Source organism: Seriola aureovittata, chromosome 4, assembly GCF_021018895.1.
Source record: "Seriola aureovittata isolate HTS-2021-v1 ecotype China chromosome 4, ASM2101889v1, whole genome shotgun sequence".
Taxonomy (NCBI): domain Eukaryota; kingdom Metazoa; phylum Chordata; class Actinopteri; order Carangiformes; family Carangidae; genus Seriola; species Seriola aureovittata.
This window is the reverse complement of record NC_079367.1, coordinates 27,246,603-27,271,784: the sequence shown is the minus strand read 5'-3', so window position 1 is coordinate 27,271,784 and position 25,182 is coordinate 27,246,603. Positions and strand designations below refer to the sequence as shown.

The 25,182-nt window shown below is 40.5% G+C and overlaps 1 protein-coding gene across 1 annotated transcript; it reads left to right on the top strand.

Moving 5' to 3' along the window:
• The first annotated feature begins 1,595 nt into the window (after positions 1–1,595).
• Positions 1,596–22,959, top strand: hif1al (hypoxia inducible factor 1 subunit alpha, like). The gene is made up of 15 exons (XM_056373786.1): positions 1,596–1,735; positions 13,053–13,243; positions 14,211–14,383; positions 14,531–14,615; positions 14,907–15,019; positions 15,811–15,995; positions 16,394–16,500; positions 16,900–17,047; positions 17,320–17,597; positions 18,415–18,578; positions 18,671–18,781; positions 19,317–19,462; positions 19,717–19,828; positions 20,376–20,499; positions 21,283–22,959. The coding sequence occupies exons 1-15, from the start codon at positions 1,701–1,703 to the stop codon at positions 21,348–21,350; spliced, it is 2,040 nt and encodes a 679-aa protein (XP_056229761.1). The 5' UTR covers positions 1,596–1,700; the 3' UTR covers positions 21,351–22,959.
• The last annotated feature ends 2,223 nt before the right edge of the window (positions 22,960–25,182 follow it).

Below are 25,182 nucleotides of genomic sequence, written 5' to 3'. Positions count from 1 at the left end.
TCTATCAAGGGAGGGGAAAAAAAGGATTTTTGCGATCAGGTGACCTAATTTCACCACGGGGATTCACCCAGTGTCATTAAGACTACAACTAGTTAATACTTCCATTTTAAATTAATGATGCAAATATCTATTCCATGAAATTTCAAAAAATAATGATAAATGTCATCATCAAGAGTCAAACAACTTCAACTTACCTGTTAAGTGCAGGGCAGCCACTTGTCACAAACCTCAAAGGTTTTTGATTTATGATGATGTAAAAAGGTAAAACGCATCAACAGGTCTTCACATTTGAGAAGGACTGGTAAAGATACGTGACTTCAACAATTGATCAGTTAACAATGGCTACTGATTAATTACTGTTAATAGATTAATCAGTTATTGACACACTAAACTTAACTTATGTTTTTGATAGATATGGATATGGACACATGTCGGCTATGAGAAGCACACTCAACAGAAAAAACAACCGCAGCATTGATAAATAATGATAGCAGAAATACAAATAATACACAGAATGCAGATGAAAGAAATAAGATTAAGGACAAAAGAAAGGGCAGACAACAGTGAACAGTAAACACTTTAAATACATTTAAAGAAGGAATCAGTAAAACAAGGATTAATTATTGTAAAATTCTAAAAGTGAGCAGAATATCATTTTAAAAAACCTGCAGAGGAGTAAAAAACCTAACAAAGTCTTGGCAAAAGCAAAGCTAAAATAATTAGTTCAAAACAAGCATTTAAAAGCCTCATTCGATTCTTCAGAGCCAAAGACAACACAGCTGCACAGGTTTGGTCCAGAACTACAGAAGGCCGTTTCATTTCCGACATACATCCTAGATTTTGCTACAGTATGTGGCAGAGAGTCTGCAGATAAGGCCTCAACTGGAATATATCTTATGAGGCATATCAACCAAATAGCAGTGATGGAAGCTCAGGTCTGTAAAAATACTCTAATGCAAAATTACATTTTAAGTATGAAGATGCTGATTGGAGTGTTACATGAGTGGGTTGTTATCTATCTCAATGAAGCAGCATTTTAATGTAACAGGTTGAGTTTATTGGGTTGTTCAAAGACGCTGCATGAGCTTGGTCTCTGCCCACAGGTGATTTTACTCATTTAGTGTGTTTAAACCTTTTCTCAGGACTGTGTGGGCTTCACTGACATCTCTCTCTGACTGCTGTCAGTTTTGAGCTGGGACAAGTTACAACCTCATCCATCACCCTTGTTAGTAAATGGAGTTTGGCATAAATACCAATAGTATAACTTTGTAAAAACTAAGTCATGCTACCTCAAAACACCTGTGTGTATACAGGAACTTAAATGTATAATAATATGTCATGTTTTATATGCTGATCATATGTTTAGTTATGTAATGTTATTATATATATTTCCCTCTGAACGGCAGCAGAGCAGAAGCATAGAGTGACATAAAATTGAAGTTGTAGTCAAGTGCAGCACTTTCTACCACAACTAATTAGCCGGTGGCAATTATCTGAATACATGTGTAGAGAAAACACTTAGACTTTATCGTAGCACAAACTGGAAGTCTGCTGTGAGACCTTTATTTTGAACATTAACGGAAACAGCCTCTTCTTACAGCGGCGCCTTGACAGCGCGGGGTCTTTGGGTATCTGCGCTCTTCTCATGTCAGAATAAACAATAATAAAAGCAGGATCGCAGCTCGGCGTCCAGATTGAACATGGAGAAGAAAGAGGAGACTGTCGCGGTCAGACGGTAAGACTCGTTCATAAACACACTCAGTGTGTCTTCTGTCGTGTTGTGTGTTCTCTGCAACTTTCCGACACGAGTCCCAGTGAGCCATTAAAACAGACTGTGGAAAATAACAGCGACTGTGTTCATGATGCAGACTGTGCTCTGCGGTGCTGGTTTGTCTCGGGGGCTTCCGCGCTGACACTGTTTCATATAGATTCTCGGTTAAAACATTCAGTGTTGCTTTAGGGACATTTCCTCCCGTATTCTCGCGTACTGTCTGATCTCTGCATGAAATTCTGATTTTGAGTGTGAAAATTCACGGTACATCACTAACAGGGGTTGATGTTCATTTGTGGTTCTCAGCAGTGAAGCAAACACAATGTGTGGCTTATATTCATCACATGTGATGTTCCTACAGTTTTCCTGCATCGTGTGGCTGTGATATCTGCTCAGTGTCCTGTGTTGTTGTTCTAGGTGGTCAGAAGTCCTTTGTTCATACATCACACACTGGCCACTAGTGTAACCACAGGTGATGCTTTGCCTCATTTACTATGACTCATATATATGTTTCTTTCCTATGTCCAGCAGCCACAGACACATTAGGACAGACGGAGTGAGTTCATGTTCATGTGTTTACACAGTGTGACTTTGTGTTTTAATACTTCTTCCAAAATATCACAGCCTATAATTAAAAAGGGATCCTGATGCAGTGGTGAAATGCAACCACTTCTAGTTAAAAAAAAAGAAGTAAAGCAAAGTATTTGTTCCTCTTATTCCTCTGAAGACTACACTTCAGTAAAAGCCAAAAGATGAAAGAGTCTAGAGTAAAGAGCGCAGTAGTTTTAATACTTCACATTCTAGTACCACATTATAATACAGCCTGTAAATGCATGTTTAGTGTGTGTTTGGCTTCATGTCTTGTGTGGACCTGCCCCTCAGTGGGATTTAACAGGGTGTTACACAGCCTGCTACCACTCTGTTGGAAATTATAGACCATTATCATCCAGTCAGAGTGTGTGGTGGCCAGAGAGGACAAAGTTTGAACATATAAAGTTTGTATAGAAGTGAGCCGTGCTAGTGTTACTGTCTTAAAGCGTAACTGGCAGATGACTTTCACAGATTAACCTGCTTAAGAAATGAGGTCTTACAGTTTTCATTAGATGCTTTGGTCTGTGATCGTGTCAGTTCCAGCTCATCCATATTTGGCTACAAGTCACTTTTAACTCTAACCATTAGTGTTTAATGCAAATACTGCAGCTGAAAATAGCCGTGGGAGTGGATTCACTTCCTCCTGTCCAGACAGAGGGGCCAACATGTGGGAGAGGCGTCTGCACATACACAACCCGAGGTGACCCCCACTCAGCCGGTGGTGATAAAACCAGCTGCTCAGCTGAACCAAAGGGGAGGTAACAGAGCACAATAGCACAGAGCAGTTTGATCCACTCTGGTGTTTATTTAGATTGATCTTGAAAGATGTCGTCATTACAAGTGGCTCAGGGTCGTAATTCATACTGTGAGGACAGATTGCTTTATTCTTGTTTGCTTATTTTTAGGCCCGAAACAATAAGTCAGTTAATCAGTTGTCGATATATAAAATTATATATATTAATAAGTCACAGTTCAAGATTTCCTTGTTCCAGCTTTGCCTTTTTTTGGATGGATATTTTATGCTATATGTTGAATTTAGTCCTGGATTAAAGAAATGATGATTTAAATCAAGGCAATAAGCAAAGAAGACTATGAAGCCAGACATTCAGAGCCAGGCTTTGGTACATGATAGTTTTCCTCACACCAGTTGTCCTGAGTGTCTTCTGATCTGTGTCGATCTGAGACTCAAAATGGAGGAGTGGGGCTCGGTCAGTGTTCGGCCAGATCACATTCATTTCTAACGTGAGTTTAACAACAGATGTTTGAAGTACTTTTTAGAGCAGCAAAGAAAATACAAACCATGTGATGGACCAATAATGTGTGTGAAGAAACAAGAGGCATGAAGATTGAGATTAAACTGATAATTTCCTGCCTTGCTCATTTCATACCCACTGTCAGATTTTGACCTCTCTGTGTGGTTGTTATCTAATATGATCAGTGTGAGGCCATTTTGGTTTTTGCATATTTAATACACAGAAGAATTAATACTAAAGTCCTTTGTGAACCTGAAATGAAATATTGTGTTTGTAGGATTCCCTGCAGTTGTGGTGCTATGTAGTGTTCTTAAATATAGTTTTATGTGTGTTCTTATTCAAAATGTAAAATGTATGAACTGTTTTTGTTCCTGCAAAACATCTTGCGAGTAATGTCCAAGCAAGCTGCAACTAATGATTATTATGGCAACATCATCAAATGAGGAAAAAAATCCAAACCCAGAGATATTCAGCAAATCATCAAATGTGGAAGCTGGAACAAGGTAATGTTGAAATTACTTATATACAATGTATGATCAACTGATTATCAAAGTAGTTGCTGATTATTTTTCTGTTGATTGACTAATTCATTAATAAACTAATCATTGCAGCTCCAGTGTTCATAGACTGCAATAGTTTTTCCATAAATCCCACCGTGCAGTGTCTTTACCTTTGAGATGTGTAAATCACAGTTTTGTGACTGTTATGGTGCCAAATGAAAAGAATGCGCAAGTGTCTGCTCACTACATAATTATGATAATTAATATATTTATAATAATAATAATAATAATAACTTTATTTGTCTAGCACCTTTTAAAAACAGAGTTTACAAAGTGCTTAGACAACAAAACAACTACAACAATATAACAACAGAAAGCCAGACAGTAAGGCCAGACAACAGCAGAGAGAGAAGACGTGCAATACAATATTCTTCAATGTAAATAAAAACAATAAAGGAAAGTAGAGCCAGTTAAAAAAACAAAAAAAAAACAATAACAAGGTGATAAAAAGGCATCACATAAAAGAAAGTCTATAAAAACGGGTTTTAAGAAATGATTTAAACGAGGTCACTGGTTCTGCCTCATCTCCTCCAACAGGTCGTTCCAAAGCCGAGGGGTCCTGAAGGTCACCTTCAGATTTAAGCCTTGACTTTGGAACGGCCAGAAGGGCCCGACCTGAAGATCTAGCTGCGAGCTGGCTCATATGGGGTTAGCATTTCTGTTATGTAGCTCGGGGCTAGGCCCGGGCTTGCTAACATAGTCCAGTTATGATGGTTAATCCTGTAGAGAACAGTGAACTAGCGATGAAAAGTGTCTTTGATGTCATCTCAATCTCTCAGATGCTTTTTTCCCTTTGTTTCTGGAGATATTGTAATAATAGAGAAAACAATTCTTACTTGTACTATTACAAAATTTAAAGACGCTGAATATCACAAGATATTGGCGGTTGGCAAATTGAGTCCATTCCAGTTCATTTGAACGTGTGAGGTTGTGTTTGTGTGTTTGTGCACACGTGTGTGTCTGACAACAGTGGTGCAGTGCATGCCGTCACACACTGAGTTGACACAAAGGTCCCTCCTCGTTTCGACAAACTTTGTTTGGTGAACATTATGTTCCAGCTGAAACAAAGCTGAGTTTACTTTGTTGTTCAGAGTGTAATACGCATGTCAACAGGGATAGGAGACGTCTGTGCACATTAATGGCGGGAAAAGTGTATGTGTTCAAGAGGGTGCATCAGGGTCTTTGTGTTAGACTTCCTCTTCACTCTCTCTTTCTCATCTACTGTACGTCTGTACGATCCGGTGACACACTGAGCATCTTTCTGTCTCTCCTCTGCCTTCAGGTTGAGGACAGTAGAGGACATTGTGTTCTCTGCATGTGAGGTCGCCATACTGGTTTACAGTCCAGTTTACACACACCTACTGTACAGATTACAGTGTGTGTGAGAGTGTGCTAGAAGAAGCTGGAGGCGTGTCTCTGCCTCAGTGTCCCTGTTTGGCCTCGGCATGTGTTTTTCCCTCTCACACACTTTGGTGGGACGTTAAGTAACCACAGTTTGTTCTCCAGCATGCACACACACACACACACACACACACACGCACACACGCACACACGCACGCACACACACACACACACACACACACGCACACACGCACACAAACTCACACATACTTTGGTGTTTGGTGCAGAGCACATTCAGGCCTTAATATGCCTCCCACACACACAAACACACACTCGTATTGAGCAATAAGAAATGGTGGCCAGCATGCAGCTCTGCTCTCTGACCAAGGACACTACGTTCTCTGAAGCTCCTCCCAGCTGGCTGACTTCTCGCTGCTGTGTGAGACTGACTGTAAGGTTGTACGACTTTGACGGATTATTATTAGCAGCAGTGGCATCAGTATTATAACTGTGGAGGTAGTGTTATTATCAGGAGGAGCAGTAGTATTATAGCAGTGGTTGTGGTGGGATGTTGTACAGATTGTCAAATATCTGAGACAAACGTGACGTGACAAACCTTCTAAAACAAAGACAGATCTCCTTGTGTCTCAGGTTGTGTACTGTATGTCTACAGCTTTGTTCTTCTCAGATTGTGTTATTTGAATATTTTCTAGAGGCCCTAAGGACGTAAAACTTCCCAATAATTCTCACCAATGATTTTATGATTTAAATCATCTGTCAGTGAGTCCTTTGTCATAAGGCCACCCTGCAAATAGTCTGTGGGATCATGTCACATCCATGGATGAAGCCTCAGTGATGTCACCCACAGGTCTCTGAGGATCGGTTTTGAAGCTCAGAGGGGGTTGTCGCCATCTTGGCAGTGCCTGCCTCCACCTCACTCCCAGCTACGTCAAAAATGGGCAAAGAGGTGGGGCGTGGGTGAAGCTGAGACTTTGGTGCGTGTGCAGTTTAATAACATTGGCAAGCATACACTCATGAATATCCCCTAGGGGATAAATAAAGTATCCATCCTTCCATCCTTCCATCCATCCATCCATCCACCAATACCTGCTAATTACTGCTAACATATAAATAAATTAACACTAGAATTTCACTCACCTCATGTTCTGTCAATTAACTACAACACGACACCAACACCACACACGGCCGAGAGCTAACGCTCAGTGACATGAAGTAGTTGAGGTGACACCGAGCAAACAGCTAGCGGGACTGTGAGGGCACCTGCCTGTCACTCAAAACGGCCACGCCCTCAATTATTCACACTTTAAGCTTAATAGAATTTAAACAGGTGAGTTGAGTAAAAAAGCCTTATGTGTGTAATGTGACAAAAGCTGCAGTTTGAGAGTGCAGACTTCAGCCGGCCTCCTGTGAACGAGCCAAATGTCCAGTCCCTCAGCAGCAGCTTGAAGCGGGTCCGTCTGTTTGTTCTTCCTGAAGAGACGCCGCACGCTGAGAAATAAGAAAGTTGGCTATTATCTGAGCACGACGGTTGATGGTTTTCTGGATGACGGGCAATTGTGTTTGTGTTTATCTGGGTGTGTCTGCACGCCAGCATGTGTCTTGGCATGCAAGTACGTGGGTTAGAGTTAGGGTTATATCTCCGCCTGTGGTCCGCCTACGTGTGTGTGTGTGTGTGTGTGTGTTCAGATCCACTTCCCCTCAGATCTAACATGACAATCCTCAAATATAAAAATACATTTGACTTGCGATGTTGTGTCAGAAGCTGTTGACATGTTGGGTATCAAAATGCAGATGACCTTTGTATAAACTATTTGTAGTGTGGCGGTGCCTACACTATTATTTACACAAAAGATGTTGAGGGATGTTGTGCTGACAGGTCTGCCTGTGAGGACGGCTCAACTGTGTGTGACACTGAATAAGTTATACATAAATAATGCAACAAGATTAAAAAAAAGTGTGTATTCTTGCTCTCAGCATGTAGTAGTAGTAAAGTTGTAATAGTCAACACATGTTGAATGGACAACATAGCGACAAGTCTTCTGTTTTAAAGGTTTAATCTCACCAGAATTAGGGAGAATGTTGCCGTATGATTTGGTAAAAAGCCGGTGGAAGAATAGACCCAGTTTGTTCCTCGTTTTTACACCAAAATTAGGTAAGGATCCTTCTCTCTGACGATCTTTCACCCACAAGGTCGTTTAGCAACACTTTAACAGCACTAACTGCTGTCTCTGAACGTATGTCCAGAATCCTCCAAGACATAAAAACATTCAGGCTCAAGGTTTTTCTTAACACTAGTTTTTCACAGGTAGAACACAGAACACACAGATCTTTACAAGTGAGACGATACAAAATTATAATAGCAAGTATATGTGATACAATAAAATTATACACAACATACAAAAAGTTTTAACCCAAACCAACAAAGAAAAGAAACAGCAAATAAATACAATAAAAATAAAACAAACAAATAAGAAATTATGTAATTAAGTACATTTCTTTAGCTCACATAGAGAAGGAGGATGTAAGAGAGAGAGACATTGTTTTTGCTGTCAATAACCGTTGTTGATAGGAAAATGAGTTAGTTAATGTTTTACTGTAACCTATTTCAGGGATTCATGTATTGTCTTGCTCAATTTGTCTAAAACAAGAAAAATATCATTTATGAAAATATAGAATAATTGAAAGTAAAGTTGGTTAGTTAGTTAAATATTACATCACAAATACAACTGAAAAAGAATTAGTTTGGATTTAGGTGTAAAACAATCAGCAGCCACTTTTTAGCTGTTCTTCCCCCTGGTGATGTGACAGATTAAACATAGTCTGTGTGACATCCTGAAACCTGCATCTTATCTTGTGCACAGGCAGCCTACATGCAGGTATGAGCATGCTCAGACTGAGTTACAGGGGCTGATCTACATCTACATATCTTCTACACAGTCTGTGTTGAGGGTTGACTGTCTGTGTGTAGCGGGGTGCAGCAGTGTGTTCTCTGAGGCCTTCAGGATGTTTGCAGGTAGATACTAACATATGGAGGAACTAGACTGTAATACGTTGTGCACCAGTAACAGAACTTTGCCTAAAATAAAATAATTGTCAGTTATTTTGAAAATCAATTAACTTTTACCAGCAAAAGCATCAAACGTGCTCTGGCTTCAGATTCTCAGATGAGAGGAAGTTGTGTTTTTCTTTGTCATAAATGGCAGTAAAACTGAATATTCCTGGATTCTTCATCTCCATCATCTCCTTCAGCAGCAGAAAATTATCACAGCAATCTCTTGTTTTATCACCCTAATAAGAAGAGAAATGGTTAATTGAAAACGTTTTCTACATTAACCAAAACATCACATAGAAAATCAAGAAATCACATCATGGTTCTGCCCTCACTGTTTGATTGACAGGTGGACTCTGGTAAATGTGGGACAAAAATAGCACTGCAGCGACGAGGACGCTAAGATGGAAGAAAATTAAAAACAGAATTTCTGCCAGTATTTAGTTGTGCTTTTGGAAGTAATTTCACTTTGTCACCTGAAAACAAGAAATCTTTCCCAGCACTAGTGACAGAGAAACCAAACCCCTCTGCAGTGAAGGCTACATGTAATAACTGAGGTCCAGCTGCCCTTTGTACAGCAGTGTGACCATCAACTATAATGTTCTCTATGTCTTTGCATAAATACACAAGGACCTGGCAGCTAAACTGCCTCTGAAAAAAAACTGTTGTTCCTTCCAGCGAGGAATATCTTGGCTGCAATAAGTAGGTTGGTGACACACACACACACACACACACACACACACACACACACACACACACACACACAGACTGCGCTCAGTGTGGGTGTATGTGCATGTTGCATTGCTAACCTTTGTGTAAAAACCATAATGTGGTTAAAGATGTTGCAATAGATCTGTCCCCTCTGGTTTTTATTGCTCCAGTAAAAAACACTTGTGCCACCTCTTTGTGCTGAGTGGAGTCCAGTCATAAGAGAGTTACTGTATTATTCTCTTGATGGAGCAGCTTTGAAAACAGGCATGTGTTTCATAAACCCCATTAATCCCAGCTCAGATATTCTCACAGAGATCATCAGCATTACAGGTGGGTTAGTTGTTACTGCTAAGTGTCATCCAGGCTGAGGGTGTGTCAGAGTCTGCCACAGTTTGCAGGAACATTGTGTGCTACTCTCTGAATAATAAAGCGTCCACACACTGTGAATGGTGTTTGTTTTCACTGCACCGATCTACATCTCGCTCCCAACAGGTTCAACAAGTGATGGATGGTGTTTCCATGTGTCCTGCTGTTGAGTTCCTTCCTCAAAGTGTTTTCTCGGTTATGTAACATTTTCTGATTGTGAGCAAGTCGACTCTAATATGATATCAGACCGGTTCATAATGTGCAGGATACGTGCAAAGCTCCCAGTTTTCCCACTGTAGGTCACTGTTTCACATTTAATCATACCATTGCAGTCAAGACATCTGCTTCATCTTGTCAACTTGTGACTGAGTCAACAAGTGGCACATGGTGTTGTAAAGAATTCACTACCTTCACCTATCCCTATAGATCTGTTAACGAAAAATGCCACAAAAAAACCACTTTTAAATGGAAGAAACAGAAAAACCTTCTGGAGGAGCATCTTGCTTCCAGGACAAACAGCCATGTAATAAAATGGGAAAAACCGAGAATACAGATGATTATGTAAAAAGTTTAAATATCATATTAATATTAATAGTAATAGCAACTTAAAGAGTTTTGGAATGAGACGTGGATCAGAGAGATTGTATTGACTGACTGAAGGCCGTCTCGGCACGTGTTCACATGGTTGTAGTTGTTGTGTGACGCTTTATTCAAATAAGTGAACAATGCAGATAAAAGGGTTGTTTGTGAAGTAGAGCTCAACGGATACTGGAGACCAAAACTGATAACTGATATTTGGGAGTTTATAAAATCTGATAACATCTTATTTTTTCTGGTAGACATAAACACATACCATAAACAAAGTGTACAGATTAGAAGACTTGTGTTGAAGTCACACGCTGTGAGCAGTGTAAATCAGTGCTCTGTGCTGCAGCCTCTGTGTAATGTTTCTAAATGACCTTTAAGGTTGTCTGGCATGTCTGTGCTGCCAGCATATACACTGATATCTCTATATCTGAAACAAGATAATATTATGGCTCATTAGCTCCACTGTGAAGTGCATTACTTTTCCTTTTCACTGTGTCTGTGGAAGTGGATCATCATTCTTATACCGTGGCCTCTTGTTAGTAAGTGGGCCTACGCATTTATATTTTGTGACTGTACAACCATTCAACCAATACTTTGTGTTTGCTTTATCAACACTGGAATAACTGTACACTAGTGTGCTGAAATGTTATCTTAAAAAAAGATAATGTACAGCCATCACACAGCCAATCAGATTCGAGTATTCTCCTGGGCTGTTGTATAAAAGCGTGATAAAGCTGAGGGAGGTCAGACGTTATTGGAAAACGTTGTACCATTTGATTTAGTATTGTGACATACTGTATGGGATCGGTTGACATTGTGTTTGTTTGCTTGCTGCAGCTGCAAAGTTAACTGTGACCTGGCATTCAGCAGGGCTGAAGTCAGTCAAAGAAATCCTTGGGCAACCGAAATCGTACCTACTTTCCAAACAATCGACATGTGACAAAACAAATCTGCATGTTCTCTCTGGATTAACTAAATCGCTTTGTAGCATTATTAGCCTAAATGAATTATGAATAAACAAAAAAGCTAGTATTTGCAGCATATTAAATCATTTATTTTGTACTGGAATGATAACAATAGGCTCATAGGATTCCTGAAAATAGAAAGATATCGACTGGTGATCCAGAACAGGAACTACTGAGGAATGTACAAAACCACTTCAAGATCATTGTTTTTATCTTATTTTATAATAATGAAGTCGTTTCAAAGGGAGCATGAACATGCTGTTAGATTTCTGTGTCTGATCTGATGTGTTGCATATCCACCCACTGTGTGTGTGCGTGCATGTGTGTGTGTGTGTTTGTGTGATTCTTGTCTTGTCAGCACATGTTTTTTGAGGCCAAAGCAGTCCAGGGCGGACTGAGGGATGGATGAAGAGAGAGGGAAGAAAAGACAGCGAGGGCGAGAGGAGGGGGAGAGGAGGGAGGATCTGGACAGTTTCCCAGTAGCTGAAATAAATAACATTCTGTTCTCTTCAGTTTTGGACATTTTTCCCTATTTTTGTTATCAGTCCTGTTCCCACTTTGGCCAAAAAAAATAAAAAATACAGGAATGTTTATAGAGCTGAACTCTAATCATGATCACCCGTATAAAGAGATGGAAGTCACTATGTGTTCCCCCTTAAAAAAGAGCTGGGATGAATTTACGGGGGGGGGGGGCACAAGAGCTCTACTGTGGTTTCACTGTGCAGAGTTGAACAAAATCCCTGGGGGAGGCAAAACATGTTCCCAGAACATCCCGACTCCAGTAAAAAGAAAAAAATGCAGCTTGTAGATGAGACTTGAGAAGATGTTTTTATTGTTTTAAAACACACAGTGACATAGATCATAGTATAAAGACTCTGTGGTGGGTTTATTATATATTTGAGGGTGGGCTGGTGAGGCATTTCAAGCAGCTGGTCCTGAACCATCTTTGCAGGTGTTTCTAAAATCCAGAGATCTGGAAGATGCAAACTTTGTCCCCAGATTTCTTCACAACAAATCAGCACTGCTGATTTTATAAACTGAATATACAGCTCTGAAAATCTTACGCCCTGATGCAGGGACAGTTGGATTTGTAGTATTTGTAGTATTTGTATTAGTATTTTATCCGAAGGACTATCATTTTCTGTAATTGTAGTTTTGTTTTTGTGACTTCCTGAGGTAATTTTAAAAGGCACGTAGGAGATGTCAATGAGTAATGCAGCTTTACTGATCCGTTCCACAGAAGACAGTATTATGGAACATTACATACAAGTGGGGGTTTTTACAGATTTATAATTCGTTTTTTTTTCTTACCACATTGAGTAACTGAAATGCAGCTGTGTGTAAAGTCAAACTGAACGTTGAAAACAGTCGGTCTCAAGCAGAGGCAAAGAGAAACGTGGAGATGTTGGATCAGAATGTGGGAGTCTTGTTTTTGAGGGAAGGTGGTTGTAGAGCTCAGAGAAGAATGTTAACAAGGCAGAGACGATGTGAAGTCAGGAGCGTGACAACCTTTTTTGTTCTCTGTTGATCCTGGACTCATCCCACTTAAACTCTTGTTTTCTTCCCCACATTCCCACAATGCCTTTCTGTTCTAAACATCTTTTTTTTTTCCTTCTGCTCTCCTGTGATCCTGCACACACCCAAACCGCCCTTCCTTCTCCTATTTGCTTTTTATTTCCGTCATGTAATTATCCTCTCATCCTTAATACGATACACCCCCCCCTTCTTCTTTGATTGTGTTTCCTCTCTTTTTACTGTCTTCCTGTTCTTCAGTTCCTGTTTTCATCCTTGTTAATCATGTCTTATCCTTCTATCCTTCTCCCCCTCCTCCTGCAGAAGCAGTTCGGAGCAGAGGAAGCTGCGTTCTCGTGATGCCGCCAGATGTAGGCGGAGTCAGGAGACAGAGGTGTTTTATGAGCTTGCCCACACTCTGCCGCTCCCCCGCCGAGTGTCCACCCACCTGGACAAAGCTGCCATCATGAGAGTCACCCTCAGCTTCCTGCGCATGCACCACCTCCTGGCATCTGGTAAGAAGCAATGATGAGTGCAGCTGCAGGGAAAGGTTTTGAAGGGATAATGTTGTGAATGATGAAGTGAAAAATGCACCAAGATTAAATAAAACATCATGTAAAAGTTTTTAAACCATGAAAACTGCTGAGTTTTGCCTGTTCAGACCTTCATGTGGAGGGAAATCATTAAAATGGAATTTAAACGTGTATTCTGGATGACTTGCCTGGACTCGAATGATTAATGGATTAATTTCTACTTTGCTCACAGTTAATTGAAATCTAATGACAGTGGTAATATCTTTGTCAAGGTTACCTTTAATAAAGATATACAGATGAATTTCTGCAATAAAAAAAAACGTCAGGCTTTATTCAGACAAAAACTCTCCTGTAACTGCTGGAAAACATAAACAAATGTTAAATGAAGAAATAAGGAAATGTTTTTTTCTTTTGGTATCTGTCTGTTGTATAAGTGTAGTGCAGTGCACCTTTAAAATACTCCCGTCACGTGTCTTTCACCTTCATGGCAGTGAAATCAGTCCGACATCACACGCTGTAAGATTGGAAAAAGCAGCTCTCTGACACTTTGCACGCTCAGTGTGAGGGTGTTGTGTTACTCTGATGATATGAATTGGCTCATTGCTGTTTTGCTCCCTCGGGTGTGAGTAATGAACTCATCAGCAACAAAGGGAAAATGTTGAATTCAATGTGTCTCATCTCAGGGCGTCGGATGTGAAAAATGGATCAGGAGTGTGGTTCTGCTGACAGACGTTTTCATACCTGAAAATGGATTCACTGGGGGAAAAAAGAAAATAGTTTATTTGACTCAAAAGTTAATTGCAAGGTGTGAAAATATGGCAGCAAAGAGTTAGTCAGGAAGCTATTAGAAAAATATCCAGGCGATTATAGACGCACTCTGAAATATATAAAAGTTTGAACCATGCCTGCTCTGTCTGCTGTAATAATCACCTGCTCCTTTTCTCAACAGGTGAGAATCAGAAAGAGGAGTCTGAAGAGGAGGAAGAGGAAGAGGAAGAGGAGGAGGATCCAATGGACGCTTTCTATCCTCAGGCGTTGGCTGGGTTCATCATGGTGATGACCGAGGAAGGAGACTTGATCTACCTGACGGAGAACGTCAGCAGACACATCGGCATCACACAGGTACAGCGTGATATCTAAAATACATGTCTGTACGTGAAATCCATTTACAAAAACATGTTCATTGAATGTTAATTGGTTTCAGTCTCAAAGTGATGCATCAGTTTTTGTGTGGGAGTGACAGTTCTGGTTGTTTTTTGTTGCCCACAGCTGGAGCTACTGGGTCAGAGTGTTTATGACTTTGTTCATCCCTGTGACCAGGAGGAGCTCAGAGACCTGCTGGCTCCACGTCCAGGTCAGACATACCGACCATTATTACAAGAGGAATCCTAGTTGTATCATAAAGCTCAGAGTGGGGAAAGTGTTTGATTATTTGGTCCCGTCAGAAGAACAGTAGAAGTTTTAATTCTTTTCCAGCCTTGTACTGTTTTTGTGCTAATGTTTAAGATTTTGTTTTGAATCATTTTATAAATATAAATAAATAAATAAATCATTTTTATAAATATGTATAGTTTAGACTTCTCATGAATGATAAATGTGCTGTTTGGAGAAGCTAGCTGAGTTAGCTGAGTCATGTTGTTTTCAGGTCTGAGTAAGAAGTCGACAGAGCAGCGGAGCGAGAGGAACTTCTTCCTGCGAATGAAAAGCACACTGACCAGCAGGGGGCGCACAGTCAACATCAAGTCTGCTACCTGGAAGGTTCACTATTACCTATGACACCAAGACACACACACACACACAACACACACACACACACACACACACACACACACACAAGCACAAGCTTATCTCAGTGGTAAAGTCAAGTGCGGCTAGCCAAGAGCCGCTAATACTTATTTACTATGACACACACACACACACACACACACACACACACACACATTATATACAATACATACACACTCATACACGTCCTGAAGAAGCCACAGATGTTCAGTCTCCATTCAGTTCCTTCAAACAGATATTTCTGGGCAGCAGAGCTGCAGACCGGAGTCTCGGACTCAAGTGTCAAAAGTGACGACTGGAAACTCAACCTACTTTGATACTTGGCTCAACTTGAACATGTTGTATAACATCCCTGACATACAGCTTTGATATTAAACTATTATGTCTATACGTTGAAAAGACTTTGCGTAAGCTGTAAGTTAAAAACAATATTCATAGTTTTAAATGGAAAAGGTTCAGACGTCATTCACAGACCTGAAAGACTTGAATTACAGTTTGTCTGTGAAGAGTTATGAGTTGACTTAAAGATTCTTTTATCAGATATCTCCCGACTTTAATCAAAATTGCATTGATTGTATTGTATTGTGTACAACGTTGAGTTGTTATTGTTATAACAACTTTAAAGACTGCCATGTTTGTTGAGTTTGAACTCAGTCAATTAAGGAATCAGACTATTATTTTGAAAGTGCATCTGAAATGGAAACAACACTCTGCAGAACTCCTCCACCTTAAATGAGTGTTCCTCTCTCTCTCTCTTTGTCCAGGTTCTCCACTGTACAGGTCACATGTGTCCCTTTGGTGGCAGCTCCACGTCGCCCCCTGCAGCCAGAGTGATGACCCTGCTGTGTGAGCCCATCCCTCACCCGTCCAGCGTGGAGTTCCCTCTGGACACCTGCACCTTCCTCACCCGCCACAGCATGGACCTGCGCTTCACACACTGCGAGGGCAGGTAGGACGAGTCCTTGTCGTTATCCTACTTCCTGTGGAGGAGAAACAGAATATCATATCACAGATAGAAACACTTCTTAAATCTATCATTATATCAAAGTCATTCTCCTGTTTCTTATTTCATTGATGAATTAAATCATTCTAGAATGTTTTATCTCGTTTTTACTGAACCTCATTCTTGCAACCCCCCCCCCATGTCTTAAAACCTTTAAACTGTTTTTAAGTCAGTTTATGTTTTCATTTATTTTTATTGTTCGTCCTGAGTTTTATCTTGTCTTGTAAAACACTTTGTGCTATATAAATAAACCTTATCATTATAATTATTACTATAATTAAAAGAGAGAGAGTTTGTCATTCTGATTCTTCTGTTTATCTTTTCTTCCATTTTTTTGTTTCCAGGGTTACAGAGTTGGTGGGATACAAACCAGACGATCTGATTGGTCGCTCAGCCTACGAGTTCCATCATGCGCTCGACTCTGATCACGTCAACAAAAGCCTGCACACATGTGAGTGTGTATGTGTGTGTGTGTGTGTGTGTGTGCACGACCAGAAAAAATCGATCTAGATGTAATTCAAATCAGTACTAACAGTGGTTATAAACAAAGCCATGCAAAAGGAAGATTTATCACTAATAGAGGTTGAACTTTGTGTCTCCAAAATGTAAAAAAAATTCTGGTACTGCTGCAAGAAAATTAGCATATTTCATGATTATATTTGCATGTCTGAAGGCAGTCAATAAGTTTTTTTATTCTTTTCAAGGGCTGTAGATTTCTTAAAGTCTCTTAAAGTCTATTAACGCACATGAGCCGAATTTTCAATGCTACAGTCTCCATGTCCTTCATTTAGATGGGGGTTCATCCTTTTTACATCCATCTCTTTTCTGTTCATGTCCCTGTCTCGTCTAGTGCTGTCCAAAGGTCAGGTGAGCACCAGTCACTACCGTTTCCTGGCAAACAGCGGCGGCTTTGTCTGGGCAGAGACCCAGGCGACCGTCCTCTACAGCAGCAAGACGTCGCAGCCCGAGGCCGTCGTCTGCCTCAACTTCATACTGAGGTACTTTAAAAAGCAGCAAGGTCGTGTCACATAACTTGAGCTGCGAGCCCTGCCAGGACAGAGCTGCTATTTTTAGGAGTAACAGGAGAAGTGGGAAGTGATGTTGAGTAAATGTAATGGTCGCATAATGGATGATGAATTGGGAAATAAAAACTACAGAACATACTGCAAATTCCTTAGAAATAAAAAAAAAAAAAATGATCAGAATGCTTGATTCAGCTGTTTCATACTGTTTTCAGCTTTTCCCTCGTCTCCATCTTCTTCCTCTGCAGCGCAGTGGAGCAGCCAGACATTGTTTTCTCTGTCGAGCAGACCCGCTGTGGCCAGCTGCATAAATCTGAACCTCCATCACCACAGCTTCCACCAGAGGACTGTGAGACTGCTGCTGCCTGCGACTCTGACGGTGAGCAGCTTGCCAGCTCCAGTCAGACTGAGGACGCAGGTTCAAGTCCCAGCAGCGCTGCAAATCTCTTCTTCAAACTGAAGGAGCCAGAGGAGCTTCTCCAGTTGGCTCCTGAGGCTGGAGACGCTGTCGTACCACTGACAGGAGGTGAGACGGATGAGAGACTCAAATCAAGTCAAGTCAAGTCAATATTTATTTGTATAGCACTTATTCACAACAGAAGTTATCTCAAGGCGCTCTCCAAGTAGAGCAGGTCTAGACCTTCTCTTTATAGTATTATTTACAGAGACCCAACAATTCCCACCCAGAGCGAGCGCTAGGCAACAGAGGCAAGGAAAGACTTCCTTTTCAGAGGCAGAAACCTCGAGCAGAACTGAACTCAGGGTGGGCGGGGCCATCTGCCTCGACCGTTTGTTAGAGAGAGAGAGAGAGAGAGAGAGAGAGAATCATGGGGCAGTAGGTGGTTTGCAGTTGCAGATCCAGACTCTACAGCTGCAGCTCTGGAGGCGGGAGGATTTTACAGTGATCTCGTCGGCAGGACAACCTGGACTATACTGTACTGAGAAAGACATTCATATGTACATGACCACCAGTGATGGCACCTCATTACCTACCCACAACAGAATTAGCTACAGTATCTTACAAAATATGTCATAAGAAGTGAATCAGTAGTTTGAGATGCAACGTCAGTTTCACTCTCTGCTGCTTGAAGACAAAATAAGAGTCTGGGACTGAGGTTTACCATGTTAACCTACTTTAGTGACTTAGCATCCAAACATTTGCTAATAGGCAGTAAAAAGCAAGTAGAGCTGATGGGAATGGCAGTTTGCATAGAATCGATTTCACCATATAATAATATTTAGTCCATCTTATTTAACATGAGGATCATCTTTTGATTTGGTTTCATTTAATTTTCTATTCAACAGTTGAAATCAGTTTGCTGTGCTCTTTGTGTCTCCGTCAGGTTTTGTTGAGCTGTCGTTCATCAGTCCGCCCAGTCCAAACTCACTGCCGGACCACCCTCAGGATCTGTGCACTCCACAGCTGCGACAGCTCCTCACGCCCATCTTCAACCCCATCACGCCTCCTTCCTCATCCTCACCAGCCTCCTCACCTGATCCTGAGCCGGTAAATACCAGCCTTAAATCTTTCTAAAACATTGAAGGTATTAGTTTCTCTTCCTGATTTAACATCTTTGTTTGTCTGTTGATCTCCCTCAGAGCATCCGTGAGGAAGAGGAGGAGGAAGAGGAGGAGATGGACACAAGCAAGGTGGAGAAGTTCTTTGCCATTAGGCCAGAAGAGGGTCAGAAGACAGAAGAAACACTGGAGGTGAGAGCAGAAAACATGACAGTCTTCACTTAAAAGAACATGTCTGATTGTCTGCTCTTATTTCTGATTGCGCGTCCGTACAGCTCTTCATTTTCAACTTTTATTTTTCAGATGAGAAAATTAAAAGTTTTAAAAAAAAAATTATGGGTGAAAAGAAAAATTTTGTGAACTGTAATTGCCACAAGTTGGAACATAAATCTGGGAGAAAATTTTGTGTGTATTATAGATTTAATTTAATCTGTTTTATGTCAAAAAGCCAAGTATGTGTTGTTTAAACTGGTCAACACCAAAAGTCAAGAGCATTAAACTCTGTAAATCTAAAAACTAGTGAAGTCAAAAGTCAAAATCTTGATGCTTGACCTTGAAATATATTGAAAGGAAAACTCACAAAGTTTCTTGCAACATAGAAATAACCTCTGGTCATTTAAAAGAAAGTGAAAAGACACACGTTTGGATGTGGACATCTTGGCCTTGTAACAGTCCAATGGTCCCTGTTTTTCTCTCTGACTTTAATTTCCTGTTTGTCTTTTCTCAGAACATGGAGGGGATGGATCTAGACATGTTGGCTCCTTACATCTCTATGGACGATGACTTCCAGCTGACCTTCCTCAGCAGTCTGCCGGAGGAAGCCGACAAAGCTTCGTCCTCCTCCCCTGAACCTTCAGCTGTGAGCAGGAAGCGGTGAGACATGCTCCTAAACTTCAGGGACTGTCGACAGCAGTTAGCTGTCAGAAGTGTAAAGGCTGTGATGACCCTCAGGCCTTAAACCCACCGACAAACAGCTTGTTGGATGATTAAATGAAAGCTCTGATGTTTGTCCTGAGGGTGGCGCCAGAGGAAAAGTTGTTTATTAAATCTTGAATATAAGTAAACAACAAAGGTTTGGTTGGTTGGTTAGGGTTATGGTTTACACTCTCACTGTCTCTCTCCTGTAGGACCCATAACCCAGACGAGGAGCTGCCGTCTCAGCTGATGGTGCAGGACAAGAGGCAGAAACAAGAACCTTCCTCTATAGAAGAGGAACTCCTTCTCAGCCACAGATTACTGGTGAGTGGAAGGAAGAAGAATAAGTGGAAGGAAATGTGTTTATCTAGCACCTTTTTATGAGAAGTTCACAAAGTGCTTTAGAGAATGAAAGAAACCAAATATGTGTGACCTTTTTAACACGGCTGTGTCAAATGAAAGAAGAAACACTGTTGATCTGCTCTGAACCTTGACTCGGTGCAGTGTGGTTGTTTTTAGACTCGAACTAGTTTACATCGAAATCCCAAAATCGGATGAGTTGAATATTAACAGATCACAGGCTGATCATTACACAGGTGTTTTTATCCAAACCATCACACAGCGCTCTCAATGTTTTCAGAAAGCAGCAGATGGGACGCACAAAACATAACATTAGTGGTGTTTGGTGAACTAATGAGCAGATTTACCTACATACTGAATTACACTTCTCAAATGAACCAGTTTACTAGAGTTTAGAACTTCCTCAGAAAAATTTCAACCCAGGTCATGAAGACTGATAAAAATGTTTTCAGTGTTATGAAGTTTAGGCCTCTGTCATTCCCTCTGACCATCTTTTAAACTGCATGTTCAGGACTGTCTGGAGGAAACCAACCAGTCAGATCTGATCTTAGACCCGGGCCCAGGGGGGCGGAGTCAGCTACTCACAGACAGAGACCCTATTTTAGGAGGCATACAGGGACTCTGTGATACTGCAGGTAAAACACTCACGCTTATATACACACACACACACACACACACACAATCAAAATAGTCTAGAGTGTTTATGTGGTGCAGTTGTTATTCATGTGTACGTATTACTTATATTTAATCTTTTCATAACATATGGCGCAAAACAGTCCATTTGTAGCACATAGAGCACATTGTGTACGTATGTACATCCAATTCTTTAATATGTGCATATACTGCCTACATACCGACCTGTAAGCCCATTTATACCTCATATTAACATGTGATGTATATGGATACTTTATCTGCATAATGGGCAGTTTTCATTTACACCAAGTATTAATGGTTTTTCTTGTTATCTCGATTATGACTGTACTGTGATTGGATCTCAATTACATTATTGAGCAGATTTTTGTCTTAAGAGTGTGGCTCACCTGTACAGATGTTATTTACCTCTGGCTGATAACTGACCACAGTGGCCCCATGTTCACCTGGTATCTACATGTGATCACTATCTGAATAAACATTCCCATCCCAGTGTGTTGTGCTTTTAAACCTCTCCAGATACAAATCACATTTTAATGTCAGGTGTAAATGTGATTCAGACCACATCTGCAGGGTGTCCAGTCATTATGAGAGTGATCACAATCGCACTGTGCATTTACAGCTTTTTATTTCATCATTCAGCTCATATGTTGAAATCGGGTGTAAATGAGATCTTACAGTGATTATTCCATCCAAGCTCTACAGGTTAGAGAGGAGGCTGTCATCACACGTGTCAAAGCGTCTGTCTTTCTGTGTCTCTCTCCCAGCTCTCATGAGGGACATATTCGTATCCCGTCCACCTGACCTGTCGCCGCCTCTCTCGCCCATGACTTGACGGATCTCCCGCCAATCGAGAGTTGGCTCGACTTCTTCGAGAGAGTCACGCCGGATCTGTCTGCCAACACAGCAGCCTGAGCGCACACATACAAACGCAACACACCACAAACATGTATGCACATGAATATAGACGCACACACGCTGCATAACCATGCTGTAAGGTCGCCCCGGACCTCGTTGCTTGTAGCTGAACCAGGACAGTCACTTCTGTTGTGTTCTCTCATCAGTCTCTCACTGTGAAACAAGAGCCAATGACGTGTTGTAGGTCAGGCAGGAAAAAATTCAACTGGCGGTGCTGCAATCCACTCTCTTTAACCTGCTGCTGCTCAGTCCTTCTGTATTTACACTTTATTACTGATTTAATGTGAGAAATCATCATTGTGGTCAGTCTGTTTTATGGAAACAGCAGGTGGTGCTAAACATTTTTTTTCATGCAAAGGGTGAGAAAGATCAAAAATCCTACACCAGTGAGATGAATCTGAAAAAGGCATTTCTCTGTGCAGCTAAATTTAGCGCAGCTTTCAAGTTTATCACATTTAATCCGTCTGTTTCAGTGCTTCTAGCATCATGTAACGCCTGTGCAGGAAACTCCCATAATGCTCTGCTTTGACTTTGAGCCAACAACTGTCGAGTACGAACAGTTATTCTTTTCATCCGTGTTTAAACAATCTCACTGCCATGTTCTTCTAAACAATTACACCAACAAACAGACCTGCGAATATCAGTGGCATCGATTATTTCAGTGGCATATTTTTACATCTTTTTATACACTTGTGCTAAACCTTTTTTTTTTTTTTTTTTTTTTAAATGATGCATTTACTATAAAGTTCTCAACTGGGAATGTTATCACTGTTTATCTACAAATCCTGAGTCAACAATCATCTGCAAATCATGGTGTGTGTTTGTTTTGCTGAGGTGCCAGATGGGTGGGGTTTCCCTCAGCTAACACTCCCTGTAAACTAACCAGCGGCCATCAGGCACAGAAGGAGTTAAACATATAGACTTTCAGACACATCACTGTGTTTCCTCTGTGGTAAACCCACTGACTCAAACCATCATCACACCATGAAACATTTTGATCCCTGCAGATTTGATGCAGTTTGATTTGTCCTTTTATCATATTTTTAAATGTCTAATCAGATTAACTTGCAGTATGAGACAAACGGGAGAGTCAGCTTGTTATATACTCTGTAGAAATGTAATGAAACACTAGTTCTCACACGTTTGTCATGTGTAAGTTTGAGTTTTATGACTTGTAACAAACTGTGCCTCAACTCAGCTGATGATCGACTTGTATGTTTCAGCCGCAGTGTTTGAAATACTGTGATGTTTCTATGCTGTCTGAGTTTTTATTTGGCCACAGACGTCTGTTATTTCCTGTTACGTAGCTCTTCCGAAGCTCTCTGTGCCTTTGATCATCCAGGAAAAGACATGTCAATGGAAGGTTTTCTCCATCCTGTTTGTCCCGTTATCCACACACAGGATCTGCTCTAAATGTCCCCAGTGATTTAAAATGAGGGAGAAAATTAAATACTGTAATGTTTCCTTTTATTTCTACTGTTTATCCTGTATGCATTCTTGAGCTAAATAAAGCTGTTGAAGCAGAAGCGGGAGCTGCTGTGTCATCTGTGTGCAGAGATAAAGCGTGTTTCAGGGAGGGGCGGCGGCTCTGTCTGTAGGTGATTATCAGTGAATGTTTTTCTTCCCACAAGAACTTCTATCCATAGAACAGCAGGTCTGATCACCTCAGCACTGTTAAAACAGGAAATCACTTCCTCTGTGTCCATGTGCACGTAGGCGTTCGGCCTGAAAGTGTTTAGAACAATCACAAAAACCCTTCTGTTGCTGGAAAGTAACTCAACACGTTGTTTATGCACATTAATAAAGTTTCGAGGGACTTGAACTTCTATTCAAGTAATCGCATTTTCTTCTCCTTGTTGCGTTATACTTCTACTTCACTGCGTCTCAGAGGCAGATACTGAACTGCTTACCACATTATTTATCTGAAATGTGCAGTTACTTGATGTTATGGCTGTACATAAAAATATATTTTAGTTTATAAAATCAGTGTTTATAAGTTTATAAAATATAATGTATAGCTAAAGTCTATATTAAACCAGTGGCTCCAAACATTTTTTGACAAAAGATGTCAACGAAATGAAAACAAATCCGTGAACCAGAACTTTGTTTTTAATTAATTCCTATATTTATTATAGTTTTAGTTACTAGTGACTTTACAGATCAAGATTTTACATATAAAACATCTGATGTGCTAATTAAAGATGCATTTTTAAAAGCTAAACAACCCAAAGTTATAAAATAGTTAAAATTAGCTCCACCTTGACAGGTCAGATCTTCTTCAATCACAAGTTTGGTTTAAGACGTTTGCATCAGCTGTGACTCAGTAACAAATTCTCCCTGTTTGCACAACCTCACTCTGGTGTCCCACACTGAAGAGCTCTAAATAACAAATCTGACCTGAGGAGGGAAATCCTCCAGCCCCTCCCTTCTTCTTCATTTTGAAAGAGTGAGATTTTTTGAGAGGAAGACATTAAGTTCTTTCTGGTAACAATTTCAGCTTCACTCTGTGTTTCCCCTCTGGTTTGACTTGTGTAATTCAATGACAGCTCAGTCACTCTCTGTACTCAATGTTTAGGGACTTCCTGCTGTCCTCGAACACTGGGCCGCGGAGGTAAATGGCTCCTGATTACATAATGCTGGTTGATGTGTGACTCAGGCAGATGAGCACAGCTGTTCAGAGTTCATCAGTTTCTCAACTATACAAACCAGAGGAGGAAGGACTTTACTTGGATCCTGTGGAGTATTTTTTTACTATGATGTAATAGAAATGAAAAGTAAATAGAGAAGCGATCAAGTATCAAATCATCAGAGTGTTATTACAGAGTCATCCTCCACTAGTTTTAACTACCTTATATACAGTTTGTTAGGCCAGTGGTTCCTAACCTAGGGGTTGGGCCCCTTCCACAGTCACCAGATGAATCTGAGGGGGTCGTGAGATGATTGATGGGAGTAGAAAGAAGAAAAAACAAGGTTCTGTCATAGATTTAATTTTTTACTTTTCTCTAATCTGCTTTTAAATTAAAGCCATCTGAGAGGTTTAGAGGAAAGCAACTCGTAGACATGTGAAACATGAGAAATAAACAGAGCTTTTTGATATGAGGTGATGAGGTTTAATGTTTAAAATGCAAGGTTTGTAACAGTTTTATCTTGTGTTTTGTAAAAATCTTGATCTGAAAAGTACGTGTTAAATGTTGTGGAGTAAAAGAGACAATATATTTTCTGAAGATGGAGTTTAAGTAGAAAATGACAGTGTTAATGGAGGATAAGCACCTCAAGAACAGTACCTTAGTAGATGTGCTTTAGTGTCTTCAAACGTTCTTTCTTTATCGATGTAATCAGTGATCACAGCTGACTGCTTACAGTAAACAGCACTGACTCTTCCCCTTTTCATTTCCTGACAACAGACACATCCAACCAACTTCTCCCTTTGGTCTGACTGGATGAACTCCTCGAACACACCCATGATTCACAATGAAGCAGGAAGTCTGACTTGAAATTATCATCAGTGCTTGAAATTATTAAGAAGTGATTCATGATGTTTTTCTGTAAAGGAATTACACTCCTTTATCCTGGGAAAAATCCTCAGCCTCACATTCTTACAGTTTTCCAGAAACTTCAGTAGTTCAAGTCCAGTGAATAACCTTAAATGGTACAAAGTGGTAAACTGCTAAAAAAAAATTTAGGTCACCAAAACGGAAGAATCATGTGGCATCAAGTTCATTGAAATCCGGCCTCTTTCAGGATGAAGG

Excerpts from the sequence above, each read along its gene's own strand:
- hif1al (XM_056373786.1), top strand. The coding sequence starts at position 1,701 with ATGGAGAAGAAAGAGGAGACTGTCGCGGTCAGACG. Across the intron at positions 15,996-16,393 it reads TTCACACACTGCGAGGGCAG|GGTTACAGAGTTGGTGGGAT; the intron begins GTAGGACGAGTC and ends TTTTGTTTCCAG. Across the intron at positions 18,782-19,316 it reads AGACAGAAGAAACACTGGAG|AACATGGAGGGGATGGATCT; the intron begins GTGAGAGCAGAA and ends GTCTTTTCTCAG.